The 21,849-nt window shown below is 43.6% G+C and overlaps 1 protein-coding gene across 1 annotated transcript in view; it reads right to left on the bottom strand.

The window, feature by feature from the left end:
• LOC132094884 (dual 3',5'-cyclic-AMP and -GMP phosphodiesterase 11A-like) overlaps positions 1-21,849 on the bottom strand; it is a 103,985-nt gene that overhangs the window by 18,774 nt on the left and 63,362 nt on the right. Inside the window, exons 6-12 of the mRNA XM_059499533.1 lie at positions 10,415-10,547; positions 9,682-9,757; positions 7,899-7,966; positions 6,609-6,701; positions 4,403-4,453; positions 1,202-1,348; positions 823-930 (exon numbers count right to left, since the gene is read on the bottom strand). Coding sequence (XP_059355516.1) covers positions 823-930; positions 1,202-1,348; positions 4,403-4,453; positions 6,609-6,701; positions 7,899-7,966; positions 9,682-9,757; positions 10,415-10,547 — 676 coding nt within the window. The remainder of the gene's footprint in view (positions 1-822; positions 931-1,201; positions 1,349-4,402; positions 4,454-6,608; positions 6,702-7,898; positions 7,967-9,681; positions 9,758-10,414; positions 10,548-21,849) is intronic.

The raw sequence follows: 21,849 nt of genomic DNA on the forward strand, positions 1-21,849 counted from the left end.
TCTCCCCTCTCCTGGGGGTCAAGACTCACTCCTTCTGAAGTTTGGCCATTGGACGGGTTGTCCCCGAATTCTGTCAGGCTCCTTCTCTTGCTTTAGCTGTGCTCTTCCACACTAGGCAGAGATTTGAAAGTCTGGCGGCGTGGGCATTCTCGTTCCCCAAACGTCCTCGACGCAGCTCGAGTTCCTGAAGAGGAACGTCTAAGGTTACGTATGTAACCCTGGTTCCTCGAAGGAACGAGACGCTGCGTCGCAGTGCCACACTTCCGGCATCTCTGGCTGGCGCTTGCTTCATCCTTTGAGGCTGACTTCCGGCTTTGCCGCTCATGCTTTATGCTTCCTGGTCTCTGACGTCACCCGCCTATGACGTCACGCCCTTCCTTTGGACTGATTATACACATTATTCCGAGACGTCACGATGGACGCGTTCCCCAAACATCCTCGACGCAGCGTCTCGTTCCTTCGAGGAACCAGGGTTACATACGTAACCTTAGACGTTTTTCAGGATTCTGAATGGAAAGTTTCAAAGAACAGCATTTATTTGAAACAGAAATCTTTTATAACATTATACATGCATTTACTGTTAGTGTCAATCAATTTAATGCATCCTTGCAGAATAAAAGTATGAATTAAAAATAAATAAACTGACCCTAAACTTTTGAGTGCTAGTGTATGTGAATCAGACGATATTATTATATTTATTATCATCTACAGTTTACAGTATACAATTCTAAATGTCAAAAAGATGAAATACAGCTACTGGGTTTAGTTATGATATATTAAAGTAATCAAACCCATTCCTCACACAGAGAGTAGGTCACTCACTGTCAGCATGGAAAACATGCACTGGCAAACGTTGAATGCATGTCTCCAGTTATGATACAGAACCATGCGATAGTTCTTCCTCACGGTCAACAGCCACCGACAAAGTATCTAGAAGGAGAAACAAGAGATGTAGTGTTACAGATACAACGAGTAGTCCCTGTCTTCTAATCTGATTGGTCTAGAGTGCTGAAAAACACTGTCACAAATATATAAGAAATAACTGTCCAAATCATTCTACTCAATATGAAGTTTCATCACATTTTACTTTTATAAATGAATACAGGCTTACGGTCAAATCTCTGCCATGCTGATATTCAATACAACAGCACTTTTGCTTGTGTGATATTGCTGAGTTAAAGAAATGCAAACATGTGTGAACCTCGTAGTCTATTTTGAATTTCTGCACCATCCCCAGCTCCATAAACATCCGCAGAGCTGCAGTGACCATGGCATCCACATCCAGAGAGAAGTCATCAAATGATAGTTTATCAATGCCCAGTTCACACACCAGAGGGATGTTTGCTGCCTGAAGAAGAGAACAATAGAGAGAGAGAGAGTTTGTGTGTGTGTGTGTGTGTGTGTGTGCGCAGAAAGGACAGAGTTTGCACTCGAGTGCTTTAAAACAGATGCTTTGTGAATGGAACGAAACCAGCGTCAGGATTTTCAGTAATTTGTGTTAATGCTGAATGAAGCTCAGAGTTGTTCTAATGAGACACTACAAATAGATTCACACACACACACATTAACAGATCTAATGAGGGACTGCCGGCAAGAGGAGCTGCGTGTTATGCTGTGACGTCATTAACAAATTCTAATTGTAGATATTTATTAATATAATTATTCGTACCCGGTACTCATAAATAACAGGAAGAAGAAACCAAAACATGCTGCAGTTTCCACCATCCAGCATGACACATTACACTGCAGTGGATGCTTTTACCCAGTTATTACAGGGACAATCCACACGAAACAATGTCGTAAAGGCATATTTGTGTTTATTTTATGGTTACAAAGTGTATGATGATCAAATACGTAATTATTGTAAATAAATATCGATAGGACACATTTCAACAGAAATTTATATAAATGGAGAATGTCTTTTTTGATTTAAACAGCAGGATTTTAGAAATTGAGTGCAGATAAAGAAACGATCTACACACACACAGTAATATTTAGTATCCATTATATTTATTTATATGGTATTAATCATATTCTGAAATTGAGTTATTTTTATATTTTAATTTCTCTTTTTAATTTTAGTTTCATGTGCTATCGTCATTTTTATTAACTTTTGTCTACTGTATTTTTTATTTCAGTTTTAGTTACTTTAGTACTTCAACTCCTGTGCTAAATGCCAGAGCAACATTTCTAATTTTTATTTAAAAAAAATAAGATTTTTTAATCTATTATTCCTCTTATTTTATTTTAGCTTCAACTACCATTTTTAATAGTTTTACTTCACAAAACTGGTCCAACAATATAATCCATATGCTCTGCTTTATATTGCAAGTTTTTGATAGCTTTTTCTGATGAACAGATGATTAAACTCCTGATTTTTAAAACATTTTCAAAATATACATATATATGTGTTTGATATATATATATATATATATATATATATACAGGTCCTTCTCAAAAAATTAGCATATTGTGATAAAGTTCATTATTTTCCATAATGTAATGATAAAAATTAAACTTTCATATATTTTAGATTCATTGCACACCAACTGAAATATTTCAGGTCTTTTATTGTTTTAATACTGATGATTTTGGCATACAGCTCATAAAAAACCCAAAATTCCTATCTAAAAAAATTAGCATATCATGAAAAGGTTCTCTAAACAAGCTATTAACCTAATCATCTGAATCAACTAATTAACTCTAAACACCTGCAAAAGATTCTTGAGGCTTTTAAAAACTCCCAGCCTGGTTCATTACTCAAAACCGCAATCTTGGGTAAGACTGCTGACCAGAAGGCCATCATTGACACAAGCAAGAGGGTAAGACACAGAAAGAAATTTCTGAACGAACAGGCTGTTCCCAGAGTGCTGTATCAAGGCACTTCAGTGGGAAGTTTGTGGGAAGGAAAAAGTGTGGCAAAAAACGCTGCACAACGAGAAGAGGTGACCGGACCCTGAGGAAGATTGTGGAGAAGGACCGATTCCAGACCTTGGGGGACCTGCGGAAGCAGTGGAGTAGAAACATCCAGAGCCACCGTGCACAGGCGTTTGCAGGAAATGGGCTACAGGTGCCGCATTCCCCAGGTCAAGCCACTTTTGAACCAGAAACAGCGGCAGAAGCGCCTGACCTGGGCTACAGAGAAGCAGCACTGGACTTTTGGACAAATTTTGCATGTCATTCGGAAATCAAGGTGCCAGAGTCTGAAGGAAGACTGGGGAGAAGGAAAAGCCAAAATACCTGAAGTCCAGTGTCAAGTACCCACAGTCAGTGATGGTCTGGGGTGCCATGTCAGCTGCTGGTGTTGGTCCACTGTGTTTTATCAAGGGCAGGGTCAATGCAGCTAGCTATCAGGAGATTTTGGAGCACTTCATGCTTCCATCTGCTGAAAAGCTTTATGGAGATGAAGATTTCGTTTTTCAGCACGACCTGGAACCTGCTCACAGTGCCAAAACCACTGGTAAATGGTTTACTGACCATGGTATTACTGTGCTCAATTGGCCTGCCAACTCTCCTGACCTGAACCCCATAGAGAATCTGTGGGATATTGTGAAGAGAAAGTTGAGAGACGCAAGACCCAACACTCTGGATGAGCTTAAGGGCGCTATCGAAGCATCCTGGGCCTCCATAACACCTCAGCAGTGCCACAGGCTGTTTGCCTCCATGCCACGCCGGATTGAAGCAGTCATTTCTGCAAAAGGATTCCCGACCAAGTATTGAGTGCATAAAAATTATTTGAAGGTTGACTTTTTTTGTATTAAAAACACTTTTCTTTTATTGGTCGGATGAAATATGCTAATTTTTTGAGATAGGAATTTTGGGTTTTTTATGAGCTGTATGCCAAAATCATCAGTATTAAAACAATAAAAGACCTGAAATATTTCAGTTGGTGTGCAATGAATCTAAAATATATGAAAGTTAAATTTTTATCATTACATTATGGAAAATAATGAACTTTATCACAATATGCTAATTTTTTGAGAAGGACCTGTATATATACATACATAGTGTGATATTCCTGGATTTGGCTTTAAGCAATGGGTTTTCATTCACTCTTGGAAACATGTTGGTACTTGTCAATGAAATGTTATAAGAGCTCCTGGCAAAATCCAGTTAACACGTTAAAATTGAGCATTTCACTAGAAAATGAACCCATGATTAATTAGGCATTTCGTCAACAAGACTCCACGGAGACTATCAATAATGCACACTTATGAGATATTGAATAGTTTTACTCTGAATTATACATATTGCATAAACGATCCAGTCTGATATACTGAGGTTAATATATCATAAATTTGGTTATTTCATTATTGATGTTGTACCTAACAGCAGTGAAATGTCAGACAGCGCTATAAAATACAGTCTATTGGGTATGATTCAGTGACGCATTACTGTTTACCTTAAACTTATCCACCTCAGTCTTTGAGCAAGTGGCGTGATATGACAGCACCTACGGAAAACAAACACATAAAATCTATCTTTAAAGGTTCATATTTTATGCATTTCTATATTTTATGTTTATAATAAAGACATGACACTTGAATAACATCATAGAGATGATAGAAAGAGCCAGCAAACTGGCCGAACTAGACCCAACCCCTGGTACTACAAGAACTCAACACTACAGCTATCTGATTGTTAATGGATGATTAAAAAAAACAAACCTTTCTGACCTTCTAAACTGAGCAGAGTGTTTTTTTTCCAAAGCTGAATTTAAAAAAAGAACATGAATATCAGAATTTTCTAATATATCGTTTGTCTCCTTATAATAGACCTCTAAATAATCAACATGATCAAAACTTTGCTGAAAAACCTGTTGTACACAATCCACTACATGTCTTCTGTCTTCTGATTGATAGCTGAGACTCACTTACCCCCATGTTGTTCCAAACCCATAAAAGCTTCGTTCTACTTCGGAAATTAATCTAAGATATTTTGGTTGAAGACCAGGAGGCTTGTAACTGTCCCATAGACTGCCAAGTAAATTACACTGTCAAGGTCCAGAAAAGTATAAAAAGCATCATCAGAATAGTCCATCTGCCATCAGTGGTTCAACCGTAACGTTATGAAGTGCCGAAAATACTTTTTGTATGCAAATAAAACACAAATAACAACTTTATTCAACAATTCCGCTCCTCTGTGTCTGCACCATTTTGGAGAATATGAGCTGAACGCAGGCTGCTTACGCTCTTCTGTGTCAGCCGCAACACAAGGATACGTTTTCTACGTACTGTATATTTACGCTTTGGTTTGAAAGAAAACAGCGCATCTGTTCAGCACGGCTGACTGCTGTAAATGTACAGCTCACATTCTCCAAAATGCGGCTACACTGATGTTGAGAGACTGTTGACAAAGGAATTGTTGTTTTATTCACATACATTTTTGTTTTATTCACATACAAAAAGTATTCTCGTTACAGTTGAACCACTGATGGCAGATGGACTATTCTGACGATGCTTTTCACACTTTTCTGGACCTTGACAGTGTATTTTACTTGGCAGTCTATGGTACAGTGTCAAGCCTCCTGGTTTTCATCCAAAATATCTTAAATTGAAGAAGAAGAACGAAGCTTTTACGGGTTTGGAATGACATGGGACATAAGTGATTAATGCCAAAATTTTCTTTTTGGGGTGGAGTAACCCTTTTAAATGATGTGCTAACAATGAATAGTTGTATTACTAATATTAAAGATGAAAAAAATACAATATTTATATATTTTACAAATAAATATTGTAAAAAAAAATTATGACTGGTAGTTATTCCTAGTTAATGAATCTACCAATGTTAACTTAAATACATGTAAAGGGTTTCCATTTAACTTAACCCAGTCAGCCACGGCTTTGTGAGAAAACGACAACAACAACAACAACAACAACAACCCTACAGAGCAGCTTTGACTGTAGAGAGTGTTTTGACTGTAAACACACCATCATCTGTGTTCCCAGACGATCTTTGTTCGATGAAAGTGAATTGATTGAATGATTTGAAGGTGAGGATATATTCCTCTGTGTCTCTCTGTTTCATTGTTAGATTAAAGGGGTCATATTCTGCTCTTTTATAGCTTTTTAGGTCCGCTTATAATGTCAGTAAGGGTTTCTTGCACCAACACAGTAATAATTTGGTTTGAATTGATCATTTTCCACCCACTGACTGAATTAAACAGGCTGTTTTTTTGTGTGTGACAGGTTAGTTTCAGTAAATCTTCTGGATGAACTGGAAGATTTGTGTAGCTAACATTATTGTTTGTCTAGTGTACTTAGTATATTAAAATTGTATATCAAAACCACAAGGAATATTACATTTTTGGTGATAGGATCTCTTTAATAGATAGATGTAATAGAGAGATGGCTGCTGGGTGAAATGGTTGAGTGTCAAACCTACTCTGAGTCATGAGTGAATACAGCTCTTGCGGCTCTGCCTCTAACAGGAAGTAGGTCAATATATTCCACCAGCCACATGCTCCCATCTTTACTATCCTACCAGTCATAAGTTTCTAATCTAACAACCCACCAATTATAAAATCTCCAACTAATTTACCACCACTTTAGAAATATAATAGCAATCATGGTCTGGAAGTGTGTGTGTGTGTGTTCAGAGAGACATACATCCAAAGCGACGGACTGTTTGGCCCAGGACTTCTTCACTTGATCATACATAATGGTGTTATTGATTCCCAGTCCACAGAATATCACAAATGCCTAAAGAGAGAGAAAGAGACCATGGAGTCACACATACAGCAAGCTTTCAAGAACAAATTTAAACCTCTGAAAGGGGTTTTTAAATCTTCGTTTCAGGGATCTGAGAGTGGTTTGCAAGAATTTTGTTTTTAAACACACTTAAAATGAAAATGATAAAAAATGGGGGAACCAACAGAACCACCAAAAATGTAACCAAGGTTGTGTTCACATTTGTCATGTTTGGTTAGATAAAAAAAAACTCATTTTGCGATTGCTCTTAATGCGGTTCAGTTGAATAAGTGTGATTGCTGCCATCCAAACCCTGGTGCGCACCAAACAAGAGAAACTCTGGTGCGGTTCAAATTCATACACCACATACATTTATACATTTCATACACCAATCAGTCTGCACAGTGCTAAACACACATATTGTTTGGGGTATTCAGTAAGTTTGGTCAATATATGTCATTAAACCCGACCAATCAGGTTGTGAGCATATGACTATGCTTTCAGGTTCAGTATCTTTAGGACAGGCACTGATGTTGGATCAGAAGACCTGGCTAATAATCTCCATTCCAGTTCATCTGAGAGGTGTTTGATGGGGTTGAGGTCAGTGCTCTGTGCGGGACAGTCAAGTTTTTCCACACCAATCTCATGACTTTATGGACATTGTTTTGTGCACTCAGTCATGCTGGAATAGAAAAGGGTCTTTTCGAAACTGTTCCCACAAAGTTGGAAGCATAGTATGCCTCAAACATTAAAGGGAAAGTTCACCCAAAATTGAAAATTCTGTCATTACTAACTCTTGTGTCGTTCCAAACCCGTAAGACCTCCGTTCATCTTCAGAACATAAATTAAGATTTTTTGATGGAATCTGAGAGCGATAATATTCTTACATCCCTAATAATAATCGTTATTAATATTATATTACAATATTATTTTATATAAGATAATATTAAGTAAAATGAGATTCACACACAAACTTTCTAGGCCAAGCTTTATGGTTCCACTTCTGCGTTCATTTGGAGAATACAGTAGGCCATAATTCTCTCAAATCACTCAGAGACCCTTGCAAAGAACTAATTGTGAAGATAGCATGTGTGGGTGTATGCATATTTATGGACCCCTTTAAAGTGAATGTTTTGGTCTGCAGTACAATTCGCTTAAATCATGTTTGATGATTTAAGCAATCATTAAGAGATCTCACAGATACCATACCTCAAACAGCCTCTGATCTGCATCATCAAATGGTTTTCCATCTAATCTGTTCAAGACCTGAGCCACACCTGCGACACACACACACATACATGAAGACAGTGAGATTGCATGCTGTGTTTCATGACCCATATCAGGTCCTTTCAAGCACAGCAATGCACTGCAGCCATTGCTGAAGGATTCAGGAGTGAAGAATCTCTACCTCGCCCCACCCCCAACCTCTCTCTCTCTCCCTACATGGCTAATTAAACAGTGTGCTGTGTTTTAGTATGCAATTAGAATGATTGTTCCTTTTAAGTGCAAACCCTCCCCATGTTCACACCCCTAACACCTCCCCCCATCCTCACCATCTCATTACAGTCAAACAGAAATGTGGTGCTTGCTTTGGACAGCTTGTACATGCATATATATGGCTCTACCAGAACACTGCTTATAATTACAACAAATTTTGTCATTTGAAGAAGACTGTTCACCTGAAAACCAACTGATATGTGTCTGACTGAGGGAAAAAAAATTGTTTCAAGTAATACTAAACCGGCTATGGTGTTATCATTTCAGTATATAGTTACACAGCTCACTGCATCTGCATATTATATATAGAACACCCCCAGCTATTTTAAAAACAGCATGTGAAAGAGTAGCATTAGGCAATGATAAATGCTCTAAACCAGTGGTTCTCAATCCGCGGCCCGTCATGAATTCAAATGCGGCCCACCATATGCTGAATAAAAAATAAAAAAAAAACTTTCAGTTTTACAATTAATTTAATTTTTTACGTTAATTAAAAAATGTCACCTTAGAAAAACTGTCATTCGACACACTGCATTGAGCAGCCGGGTTCAGTTTTATACTGTAGTATCTGTTCTTTTACTAAACTAAATTATTTTTATTACTATAAAAAAAATCTAAACTACGGTGGGGGTCGGTGCTGCAATGGACAAGTGACGTAACCGGTGTTGTGGCTTAACACCGTCATATATATACTATGCCAAAAATTCTTTATTCATTAATTTGATATAATGTTTATAATGTTTTATACAATGTGTAAAGGATGAAATCTTAAAAAGCAGCAGGTTGATATCACTTCTCATTCTCATTTATTAGTTTATTATACATTACTTCATGTACACTTTGGTTGTGTAGTGCACATGTTTATTGTAGGCATCTGGGCATCTAATCCATACAAACATTTGTAGTATATACTGCATACTACAAAAATAGTAGTATGCTGAATACAATTTCAAACATACCCAAGGACTTAAAAAAGCAACAGTATTTATATGAATATACAATCTTTCATTTATGGACTGTGAGGTCTCTGCATTAAATCTTTACTCTCCTTATAGTGCTGAAATGTTTACAATGGCTTTATACATGATTTGAAAGAAAAGAAGCCTCGTTCTGAAACTATGGCAGTGAAGAAAAAAGAGAGCGTGAAGGGGAGAGAGAAATCTTTTGAATGAAGACATCCTTGACTTTCTGCTTCTACTGGCTGTTTGTGCATATAATGACTTTCGGTCCCTAAAAGAGTCCTCCCACACACACATACACACATCCACCCACACACAGTGCACTTGTACAGAAGCACACTCACACACACACACACATGCTGATGTAATACAGATATAAATTTAAACAGACATTATCCTATAAAAACATGTTTGTCTTCCATTCTCTCAAACACATCACTTAACTCTAGCACACAACACAATACGACACAGCAGAGCAGCGAACATCAGTACATACTATCTGTAGTGAAACAACAGCACTTAACTGGATAACTTACCTATGATTTGGTGGTTACTGTTCCAGATAGGGACACATAGGACAGATCTAATATGGAAGCCAGAGAACTGATCGGCCTGAAGACATTACAAACAAACACTTGTCATCATATCAAAATCCAAATGATCTGACTTGGAGAAGTGAGCAAAAATTTGAGATCATCTGAAGACACAGTGTTATATATTATCTTGTGCTGCTGGCATTTTAAAGATGCACAAGAGCCGACAGAGGTCCAAGGTTTTAAGCAGAGCAGAAGTCTCTCTCATCTTTAATCATGCTCTCTAAAGGAAGATTCTGGGTTAAATACAACTCTTTCTGTAGCATCTGCTGTCCATTACCACAGAATACAATTTCAACTAGTCCCTCAATTATAAAGTTAAATGGTATATTACTGCAACAATATATTATATTACGTTAAAATTCTGGGTAAGACTGTTATGATGTCAATTAGAATGCATTAAAGTGTAAGCCTTTAAAGGTGCAGTAAGTGAAAAGCAACACCCCAAAAAAATCAATTTTATTCATATTTGCTAGCTGTCTGGTTTTATTTATTCATATATTTATTTATTCTGTGCTCTTTCCTTCAGTTCATGGTTTTAGCAAGATCATGAGTTAGATTACCAACAAAATTCACATGCATGAACTTATAGAAATGTTTGCCTTTGTATGTACTGTACTAATTGATCTATCTATCCAATTGTATTCATTTATTTATTGCTGTTTAGGGATCTTACTTCAGCATCGAAGCGTGGGTCTTGGTAGGCATCGCTGATATTCACAGGAAGCCCAGTGGAGGCGACCAGCTCTGCAATGCTGTTATTAATCAGCCAGTCAGAATAGGATGATTTTTCCATGCTGTCCTTGAAACTGTGAATAAGACAAAGAGGAAGTGACATGTGCTGCTATGTACAAACCCAAGACAATCCTTACTATTACTATTGCTCATACTTTGGCTTAGAGATGACATATAAAATCTAACCCCACAGTATTAAACTTGTGTGCAGCTTGTCTTGCACCATTTGTGCTTTGGACATGAAACGATATCGCTAACTGTCTGATTTACTGAGAAAGCATAGCGTTCCCTTGTGAAAATAAGTACACTTCAGCATACTTTTAAAATAAGTAAGCACTGTGAAAATAATATACTTTACAAAAACATACTTTGTAAACTGAAGGTACCGGTAATGGCTTTGAACAGTTAAATGCATTTATCTAAACTTAAGAGTGTTTTTTTTTCTTCTAAGGACTTAATTAGGAATTAAGTTCATCTTCATATGTAAATTCATAATTATTTCTATTAATTTTGAAATATGGTTACATTGTACAGCCAAATGTACCGACAGACATTTATTTTTAGTCTTTAGTATTTTTAGTCATTTAGTTTTAATGTCATTTCTATTGTACTTTTATTCAAATATATGTGTAATTATGCATTTGTATGTGATGAAGTTTCAATTTAGTAAAATACACTTAAAATGTAATACAGAATAACACATTAAAGTCAACGATACTTTACATTTGATTTTTGTATGTTAGTCAACACATCAAATCAAGTGTATTTAAAGAATGACAAAAGGTGATTAAAACATTTAAAACTCTGAAGTAAAACTGAAAATGTGATATCATTACAAAGAGAACCCTCTAAAGGAATATAGTAATGAAAGTGTCTCTAAGTTTTCATTCATTTTTATTAATTACTATTCTAAGTAATTAAGTAGTAGTTAAAAAAAATATTTTTATGATATGAAATACACTACAAGCACACATTCAATACAATTAAGTAAAACATTTTCACAAGGGGTTTAGCTCCATTTAACACATTTTAACATGCTTTGTATCCATTCAATTAACCAGATTTCTCCTAAAAATCAGTGAAAATGTCTGCAGATCTCATTTGGGCTTCAATGTTATCATGTAAACCCCTGCTGCTAGTACTCAAATTAGTGTTCTCTTCAATTACGCGACAGATCCAATTCTAAATTACAATGTATAAAGAGACCTGCGGAGACAAGCAGGTGAAATTAAATGCAAGTTCAGAATCAAGCGATCGAACAAAGTGTGAAAAGCGCTCAGCCGCTTCAGCCTGAAAGAGCTGATGGATGCTGAGGTCCACATGCTGCTTTTCACACTCTCATTCCCTCTCCAGTAATTTACAGCTAACGAACTTTCCTCTGCATTTTAATAAGGCTCTATGGAGCCTGCAAAAGCAATGAGAAGTTAACGCTCTGACTCTCATAAACGCCCACGTGCAGCTGGAGAACCAGTCCTGATGTAGCCTCTCTCTCTTTAATCTCTCGCACATGGTACATTTCAGGCTCTTGTGCTCTGGGCTGAGAGAGTCTGATCAAACATCTTCTCTCATACTCTCTATCGCACCCCGAAGATCACACTTGATTAACGGCGCTGCGAGCTGCTGTCGTAGGAAATGTCAGAGTCGGAGGGATGAATGGGAGCGTGTGAATGCGTTGTGCGGGCTGCAGCTGAGCACGCGAGATGTGTGTTGTTGTGAGTTGCATCTGTGTGCGTATGAATGGACAGCAGAGATGCGTCTCTTCCGTTTGGCCCCGAGCTGTTTCAGAGCGCAGATCAGATCAGATAAATCATCCTTACATAATTGCTCAGCCTGTACCTATAGAGCACCCAACACTGAGGATGAAATCACTAAATAACACACATAAGTTTGAGAAGATCCCCTGCAATATATTACTGAAGCTGTATAATGTCAAAGCTTTGAAGCAGTGTGACAATTTTTTGTCTGTATTCGATTACCTTGTGTTTCTAAACAATATTTTACGAGTTTATGTGTTTGTATAATCATTTAGTGCAGTGGTTTTCAACCTGTGGGCCGCTCAGGGCGGTGGTATTGCAGGTGGGCCGCCAATTACTATTAAAAGAAATAATAATATTGTTATTATATGTATAAATATCTAAGTCATAACATAATATAATTTCATATATATCATAAATAAAAAAATAAATATTAAACTGTTACTATGCTTCCACTATTCGAGCTCGCTGATTGGTTTAAGAATAAACCACCAATTTATCTTAGATATTTTTGCTGCATATGCTACAGAACAACAAATTCAAACATGCATAAATGGCTGTCAACAGGCTCAACATTAATGGCTGTTTTGTTTCCTCCTGACTGCTTGCTCCGATGACTGTCTACCCACTGCTGAGCTCTGCCTGGATCTGGTTTTCCCGGTTTGCTGAGCGGTGCCAGCCTGAGTTATTTTCTGTTCATTTTTACAGTCCATTCTAGGGCTGTGTGATTAATCGAAATTGTAATAAAATCACGATTTGAGCGTGCGCAATTTCAAAATCGCTTTATAGCATGATTTCCGTGGCCCTGACCTCCCACAGTATGCTATCCTATCCATTCAGAATGCAACGTGCCTAGCGCGAGAACAGAACAGACTGGGCATATGCATACGTAACGTACTCGTTTACTAACGTAACCTCGGTTCCCTGAAATACGGGAACGAGTACTGCGTCGAAGACGCATACGGGAAAAACTCCTTTTTTCTCCTGAACTGAAACCTTATTCAATCACGCAGTGAAACTGCACGGCCATTGGATCGTGCAGTGTTATTAAAACAAACAAATGGCTTGGCAGTGGTGCTGCACGAACCTATGGCAGCGAAGCCTGCCAAAGCCCGCCAAAATGGGCGGAGAATCTGGCTATATATTGGCCGCTTCGCCACAGGATGCATGCAATTGAGGAACAAAAAGGTGACCTTACACAGAAAGTACCCTAGCATGAAGCGCCGGGACGTCTAGATTATAAAATCTAGCAAATGTGGATGGCGAGTTCCAACCAGCCGCCGCACAAATTTCTGCGATGGTCACACCACTAGACCATGCCCAGGATGAAGACACTGCTCTCGTCGAATGGGCTCTTACTCCAATTGGGCTTTGGAGGCCCAGAGAAGAGTAGGCTAGCTGGATTGCATCAACAATCCACTTTGAAAGCCTTTGCCTTGAGACCGGTAACCCTCTGGTGCGGTTTCCAAAGCATATGAAGAGCTGCTCTGATCGCCTTATTGGTGCAGAACGCTCTAGGTAGACTTTTAGAGCCCTCACTGGGCAAAGCAGATTCAGCCCTGGATCATCCTCTGTGTTTTGTAATGCAGAGAGAGAGACCACTTGTTCTCTAAAAGGTGTGGAGAGCACCTTTGGCACATAGCCATGCCTCGGTTTCAGGATGACCTTCGAGTCGTTAGGCCCAAATTCAAGGCAATTAGGGCTTATCGAGAGTGCTTGCAAATCGCCCACACGCTTAACAGACGCTAGTGCCAACAGCAGAGCGGTCTTTAGCGACAGGGCCTTAAGGCCTATGGATTGTAGCGGTTCAAAGGGGGCCCCCTTTAGGGCTCTCAGTACCATGGGCAGGTCCCATGAAGGGACAGTGGGAGGCCAAGGCGGATGAAGCCTTCTGGCACCTCTCATAAATCGGACGACTAAGTCGTTTCTGCCCACCGACTGGCCTGCTATAAGGGCGTGTGACGCAGCTATAGTTGCTACGTAGACCTTGAGTGTGGAGGGGGATCGTCCCTTCTCCAAGAGCTCTTGCAAAAATTACAGTATCACTGATACGTCACAGGAGGTCGGGTTTTCACCATGGTCTGAGCACCATGTGGAGAACACAGACCATTTGGAGGCATAGAGGCGTCGTGTAGACGGAGCTCTAGACTGTGAAATTGTGTCTAGCACACGCTCAGGGAGTCCCGCGGGCTCCCGTCGAGCGACCAAAGGTGCAGAGACCACCTCTCTGGGTGTGGATGCCAAATCGTTCCGTCCGCCTGGGAAAGGAGGTCCCGTCTCAGGGAAACGGGCCATGGGGCCGATATCAGCATTTGTGACAGGTCGTGCTGATTTTCCCAGAGTGGGGCTACAAGCAGAACTGATCTGACCAGCACATGGTGGCTCTTTAGGTCTGACAGGAAGCTCTGGCAGGCTTGTTGAACTGCAATCATCTCGAGGCAGTTGATGTGAAGCCTGCTCTCCTCTTTCGACCACTGGCCGAAAGCGGGTTTCCCTTCGCACAGCGCGCCCCAACCCTTGTTGAACGCGTCTGTGGAGATCACTTTTCTTCTGCAAACCATACCAAGTGGAGCACCCCGTTCCATCCATTGCATGTTCCTCCAAGGGGTCAGGGCCGAAATGCAGTCCTGACTCACCTTGATATTCAGGCGTCCGTGACACCACGCATGAGGTGGAACACGCGGTTTCAGCCAATATTGGAGGGGGCGCATACATAGCAACCCGAGCTCCAGCACCGGCGATGCTGCTGCCATAAGACCCAGCAACTTCTGGAAAGTCTTTAGGGGTTGAGAAGCACCTATTTTGAAAGAGGCCGCAATTCGCTGTAGAGCCGCGACGCCCTCCTTCACCATTGTTGCCCTCATTGTCACTGAGTCTAACACTGTTCCCAGAAACGATATCCGTTGGCTGGGGGACAGCGAACTCTTGGCAAAATTCACCCTGAGCCCAGGCACTCCAGATGGCTGAGGAGCAAAGTTCTGTAACCCAATGCCTCCCCCTCTGACTGAGCTAGAACTAGCCAGTTGACGAGGTAATTGAGAATGCGGATTCCCTTCTGCCTGAGAGGGGAGAGAGCTGCATCCATGCACTTTGTAAACATGCGAGGCACCAGAGACAGCCCAAAGGGGAGGACCTTGTATTGGTAAGCCACGCCCTCGAAGGCAAATCTCGGCCTGTGACGGGAGGTTATCTGGATGTGAAAGTAAGCGTCTTTCAGATCCAGCGAAAAGAACCAATCCCCTGAGCGTATTTGTGAGAGGATTTGTTTCAACATGATCATTCTGAAGCGCCGTCACATGAGGGCACGGTTCAGATGCCTTAAATCGAGGATGGGGCGCAGCCCGCCATCCTTCTTGGGAACTAGGAAGTAACGGCTGTAAAACCCTGAGTCGCGGTGTGCTGGGGGAACGATTTCTATAGCTCCCTTCACCAGCAGATTTTCCACTTCGGCATGAAGAACGTGAGCGTTCTTGTTGTGCACCGAAGTGGTGACCACCCCGCGAAAGCGTGGTGGTCGTCGTGCGAAATGAAGGGAATAGCCGTGTTTTATTATTCCCATGACCCAATCTGATACCCCGGGAATGGCTTGCCATTGTGAGGCCCGGATGGACAGGGTATGTATTAACTCGAGTGTTTGTCCGCCGTGGGGGGACATAGCACTCATGAGTGTTATGTGAGGAAAAACTGCTCTTTTTGTGAAGGAGTGTGTTTTTTATTTTGTGCACTATAACAGCGCTTTGCTGTCTGGGCGCTAAAAAGGGCCCATTGTTTGCAGCAAGAACAACTTCGTCGACACCTGGAGATGGACGGCAAAACACACGGGGCAGTTTGGGGGGTGGTCGGGCCGCGGCGAGACTTAGCCCCCTCCTCTTTCTTTCCTGTAGATCAGGATGACGGCGGCGGCGCAGGGTCCAGCACTATCTTGGGCCGGGGTCCCATGCGTTTAGGGAACTGATACTGTCTGGTGTCCGAGCGAGAACGGTGTCGAGGCTCGGGTTTCACAGGCTGGGCCGCAGTGGTAGCAGCGGGCACTTGCTTGGGAGGCTGACTAGTCGGCACCTGTCTGGGGCGACTGGCAGCAGCAGATGAAGCGCATTTTGGCAGGAAGTGTCGCATCGCCTGGGACGACTTATGCGCCTCTGTGAAGCGTTCGGCAAACCCCTCTATTGCCGGACCAAAGAGACCGCTGGGGGAGATCGGTGCATCCAGAAACTGGGCTCTGTCAGCATCCCTGATCTCCGTGAGGTTAAGCCACAAGTGGCGCTCCAGTACGACCAGGTTAGCCATCGAGCGCCCAATGGCCTGTGCAGTGCTCTTGGTAGCACGTAGTGCTAAGTCTGTTGCACTTCTCAGCTCCCTGAGCGTGGCGACATCCGGGCCAGACTCATCAGTGGTGGCGACTCATCAAGTTTGGCCTGGAAGACTTGCAGCACTGCCATGGAGTGGAGCGCCGCGGCTGCTTGCCCTGCCGATGAGTAGGCACGCCCGGCGAGCGCCGACGTCGTACGGCAGGGTTTGGACGGATGGTTGGCCTTGGCTTTCCATCCAATAGCTGCTGGCGGGCAGAGATGCATGGCCACAGATTCGTCCAGCGGCGGCAATCGCTCGTATCCTCTTTCTTCAGCGCCGTCAATTGAGGTGAGGGTGGATGAAGATGAAGTACGCAAGCGCGCTGAGTAGGGGGCGCGCCACGATTTTGTGAGCTCGTCGTGGACCTCCGTGAAGAGCGGGCAGATCGCTGACGAGGGGCTTGCTGGCGCCCCGGCAGAAACCATTCATCCAGACGGCTACCGGCTGGTTCCTCTGGAGGAGACCATTCCAGACCCAGCTCATCCACTGCCCTGGAGAGAACGCGGATAAGCTCAGCGTCCATCCCGAGTTTCGAGCGGCTGGGTTCAGATAACATCGAGGGGGCGGGGTCGGGCGAGCCCGACAGCTCCTCAGCATCTGAAGCAGCTAGAGACATGCTGTCCTCTAGCAGTTCCTCCTCAGTCCCTCCAAACAAAACCAGATCACTCGCAGCAGCAGAGGGACACTGGTCTGGCTGTACAAAGAGGACTGGGGAATCCCCTCTGGGCGGAGAAAACGAGGCACGCGGGGGCTGAGCCGGCGTGAGCTCGTTTTCATCCTGCTGCTTTAATCCTCTGCCCCGCCTTTTTTTCCTCGCCGGCTCGCGGGAGGAAGGAAACGGGAGGGTGCGAGGAGCGAGATCGCTCTCTGAAAACAAAGCGATTCGCGAGCGCAGAGAGGCGATATTCATGTTCTCGCAATGAGAACATGAATTCCCCGCGAGTGCTGTGTCAGCGTGGGGTTTCCCCAAGCACGCGACACACTCGCTGTGCCCGTCATCAGTGTGCAGAGGGGCTCTGCACGAGCTGCAATGAAGAGACGGCATATGCATCAACGCCGTAGAAAGGCTCTTTTAGAGAAAATTGCTCTTTTAAATCTCTCTCTCACCGGATGGCCGCAGGGAAGCGATGAATCTGCAGCGGGGACCAGCAGTCGCGTTCCAGTGTGAGGCGTGTCAACGGCGAGCAGTTCAGCGGAGATCACCAAAGCGATGTGACGTCGTCGCTGAAGGAAAAGAAATCTGAATTCCTGTGGCGAAGCGGCCAATATATAGCCAGATTCTCCGCCCATTTTGGCGGGCTTCGGTGCCATAGGTTCGTGCAGCACCACTGCCAAGCCATTGGTTTGTTTTAATAACACTGCACGATACAATGGCCGTGCAGTTTCACTGCGTGATTGAATAAGGCTTCAGTTCAGGAGAAAAAAGGAGTTTTTCCCATATGCATCTTCGACGCAGTACGAGTGAAGTATTGAAAGGGAACTCCAGGTTCACACATGCACCTTTTTTCCAAGCCCATGTTAACGGATCAGAGCGTTCACACTGCACATGTGCGAAAATAATTAATATCTAGCACATGAGTATAGAGAGAGTTGTGAGTGCACAAGACGCAGTTTGAGTGAGAGAAGACACGTTTTAAGTGCGCACAGTCTTTCCGGGCGAGAGCAGTGTGTATCTGAACAAGCACGTCTGGTTTTGTGACAGAGCAAAGGAAATCTGCATGCGAGCAGAGAGATTCGTGCTCGTGCATTATTTTAATGTGCTTTCACATTACAATAACATGCTCTCGCTGCTGCTTCTGCACCGCTCACACATACTGTATACACACTGCAAACAGAGTATGTGTGAACCTGTATAATGTATAACAAATCTATTTCAACACCTGAGGCACTGCTACAATGAGCTCTGACCAATGCATGGCAAAAAAGAAAAAAAAGTCCCTGGGCACAGGATTTATTTATTTATATTTTTTGCCATAAGTCTATAAAATTTGTTACACCTTTACTATAGCGATTATTTTGACTTATGTCTGTTCAAGAGACGTTACAACTTTTTGATAAAGCTCTAATTGGTTTTCTTTTGGAAATATGTGTCAAATTCATCCTGAATGCATTTAAAACTGTAAAGCATGTGTGTGTCAAAATCGTTATTAAAAATATTTTTTTTTCTCATATTGCACAGCCCTAGTTCATTCAATAAATACAGTTAACAATCTGTCTCCTGACTACTAAGTTATTAACCCAACAATAGCGGGGTCAGTTAATTTTTTTGCAGTGGGACGCACAAACATATGTGTTTGGTTGTGTGGGACGCGAGTTAAAAAAGGTTGGGAACCACTGCTTTAGTGATAATTGAGTGATGTTGTCTACTATAGAAAACTATAATTTTTGAAGTAAATACACCAGTGAAAAGTAGACTTTATAGCATACGTTTAAAAATAGTGCTTATTAAGAAAAGAAAATACTATAACAGAAAAATACTTAAGTGTGAACTGAATGTAAAGTTTTCAGACACCGGGCCCTATTTTAACGATATAAGCGCATGGTCTAAAGCAGTGGTTTTCAAACTGTGGGTCACAGAATGCAACAAGGTGGGTTGCACAAAGTCACTTGGCTGCAGCTAAATTTGCGCTTCAATGACACACACACTCACACAATTTAGTCTAGGGCTGCACAAATGTGACGAGTGGGGCGGGGACGAGAGCTGTGGGAATGGAGCGAGGCCGGTGGAGTGATTGGAAATGAGCGACAACTGCGACACTCACCGGTCTCGAGTCCCACAGAGGAGATTGGAAGGATAGAAAAGACGAGCGACGACAGTGAAGGACGAGAGAGGACCAGGCCTGGGCTTTATTTTGTGTTTGGTTCCTCTTCAGGAACTCGAGCTGTGTCAAATGCGTTTTGGGGAACGCACTTAGCATGAGCGACTCTGAACATCGTGTGTAATCAGTCCAATGGAAGAGCGTGACATCACAGGCGGGGTGACGTAAGCGACCAGGAAGCTATAAAAGCACGTGCCGCGCAGCTGGCGTCAGCTTCGTGTCTTTCAGCAAGCGCTCTGTGTGTGAATGTCACTTGTTTGTCTTATGAGTCTTATTTACTGTTGTCTGTCCAGTTAGAACTCCTAGACATGCCGAAGAGCAAGGCGAAATCAAAACATAGTGAAGGCGATTCCAAATCACGTTATAGGTTGTGTGTTCTTCCCTGCCCGCGATATATAACGGGTGGGGATACACACAGCTTATGCGTGGTTTGCATGGGAGCGAAGCACGCTGAGTCGGCTCTCGAGGGGGCCGACTGTCCGCACTGTGAGCGTATGTCGGTGCGACTGCTTCGTTCCCGGAGGGCCCTCTTCGAGGAGGGGGCCTTCGCCAGTGTTCCCCGTGGTGCTGGTCCCGCTTCTGCCGAGGCAGAACGGCGGCTGCACTCATGGGGTTTGCAAGTGGATTTGGTGGAGGGAATGGAGACAGGCCAGTCCCTATCTCCTTCCACTTCCGCCAGATCCGGCGCCCAATCTCTGGAGTCGGAAGCACGCTCTGCGGTTCCTTCCACCCAGGGAGAGGGATCGACGCTCCGCCTCTCTTCCTCCGAGGAGGTCGATGTGTAGTCTGTCGACAGGGATTCGCCACCCCATTTGCCGCAATATGAGGAGCTCTTGGAGGTGGTTACTCACGCGGTGGCCAAACTAAGCATTGAATGGCCTGCCGAAAAAACGACTGAACCACAGCGAAGCAAGCTTGATGAACGCTTCCTGCCCGTGAGTCAGCCACCTCCCAGCCGGGGTCTTCCATTTTTTCCCGACCTGCATGATGAGATCGCCAGGTCGTGGAAACGCCCATTTTCAGCCCGCCTCTACATCCCCTCGTCTGACTACTACGGCAACGTGGTGGGGATGGGAGAACACGGCTATAGAGCGATGCCCCGGGTGGAGCAGACGCTCGTGAGCTGTCTGTCCCCCTATGCGGCATCCTCTCTGAAGGCCCCGGCATTGCCCTCAAAGCCACTCACAACAACATCGGCTTTGGTGGGCAAAGGGTATGCGGCTGCAGGTCAGGCTGGAGCATGTCTGCACACCATGGCGGTGTTACAGGCGTACCAAGCCGACCTGCTTAAAGAGCTAGATGAGGGAGAGGAGATCAAGTCCCATGATATTTCAGAGCTAAGAAGGACCGCTGATCTCTCCCTCCGCGCCACCAAGGAGACCGCCCGAGCGATTTGGCTGTCCATGGCAGCTATGGTGGCCGCGGAGAGGCACTTATGGTTGACCCTGTCCGATATGAAAGAGCGGGACAGGGTCTGCCTCATGGACGCCCCAATTCAGCCGACTGGCCTGTTCGGCGACGCAGTCAATTCTGTTGTCGACAGGTTTCAGGCGGCGCAAACAAGCGGCGGCGTTCCATAGGTTCCTCCCTCATCCCCCCCAGCCGCACCCTAGCTCCTCATACCGCGAGGCACAAAAACAGAGCGTTTTTGCTCTCGGGCCGAGGTCTTCTAGGCCCAAACAAGATCTCAGGGCAGTCATAGAAGCTAAGAAGTCCTCGGCCAAGAAACCCTGACGCCAGAAGCCCAGGGTTTCAGAGGGCAGCCTCTGCTGGGGTAGAGCGGTACACACCGCAGTACACGGTGCCCGTCTCACCTCAGCGCCCTCTGGGGGCCGGTCTGCCAACCCTGCCAGTGTTCCAGGGCGCAGCGGTCCCCAGCGAGCATCGGTCTCAGTATCTTCCGCCTGTGCGCGTAGCGGGGCTGAGACGCTCGCCGCCCCTGCGGGGGCCTCTTACACCAGAAGTCAGTCTCAAGAGACTGATTCTCTTAGTAGATTATTTAGCAGCGTGGAAACTACTGCCAAATGTATCTCAATGGGTCCTGCACATAGTAGAAAAAGGCTACCGTATTCATTTCGGCATCCTCTCTGAAGGCCCCGGCATTGCCCTCAAAGCCACTCACAACAACATCGGCTTTGGTGGGCAAAGGGTATGCGGCTGCAGGTCAGGCTGGAGCATGTCTGCACACCATGGCGGTGTTACAGGCGTACCAAGCCGACCTGCTTAAAGAGCTAGATGAGGGAGAGGAGATCAAGTCCCATGATATTTCAGAGCTAAGAAGGACCGCTGATCTCTCCCTCCGCGCCACCAAGGAGACCGCCCGAGCGATTGGGCTGTCCATGGCAGCTATGGTGGCCGCGGAGAGGCACTTATGGTTGACCCTGTCCGATATGAAAGAGCGGGACAGGGTCTGCCTCATGGACGCCCCAATTCAGCCGACTGGCCTGTTCGGC

The sequence above is a fragment of the Carassius carassius genome, chromosome 19 (genome assembly GCF_963082965.1).
Source record: "Carassius carassius chromosome 19, fCarCar2.1, whole genome shotgun sequence".
NCBI classification, from domain to species: domain Eukaryota; kingdom Metazoa; phylum Chordata; class Actinopteri; order Cypriniformes; family Cyprinidae; genus Carassius; species Carassius carassius.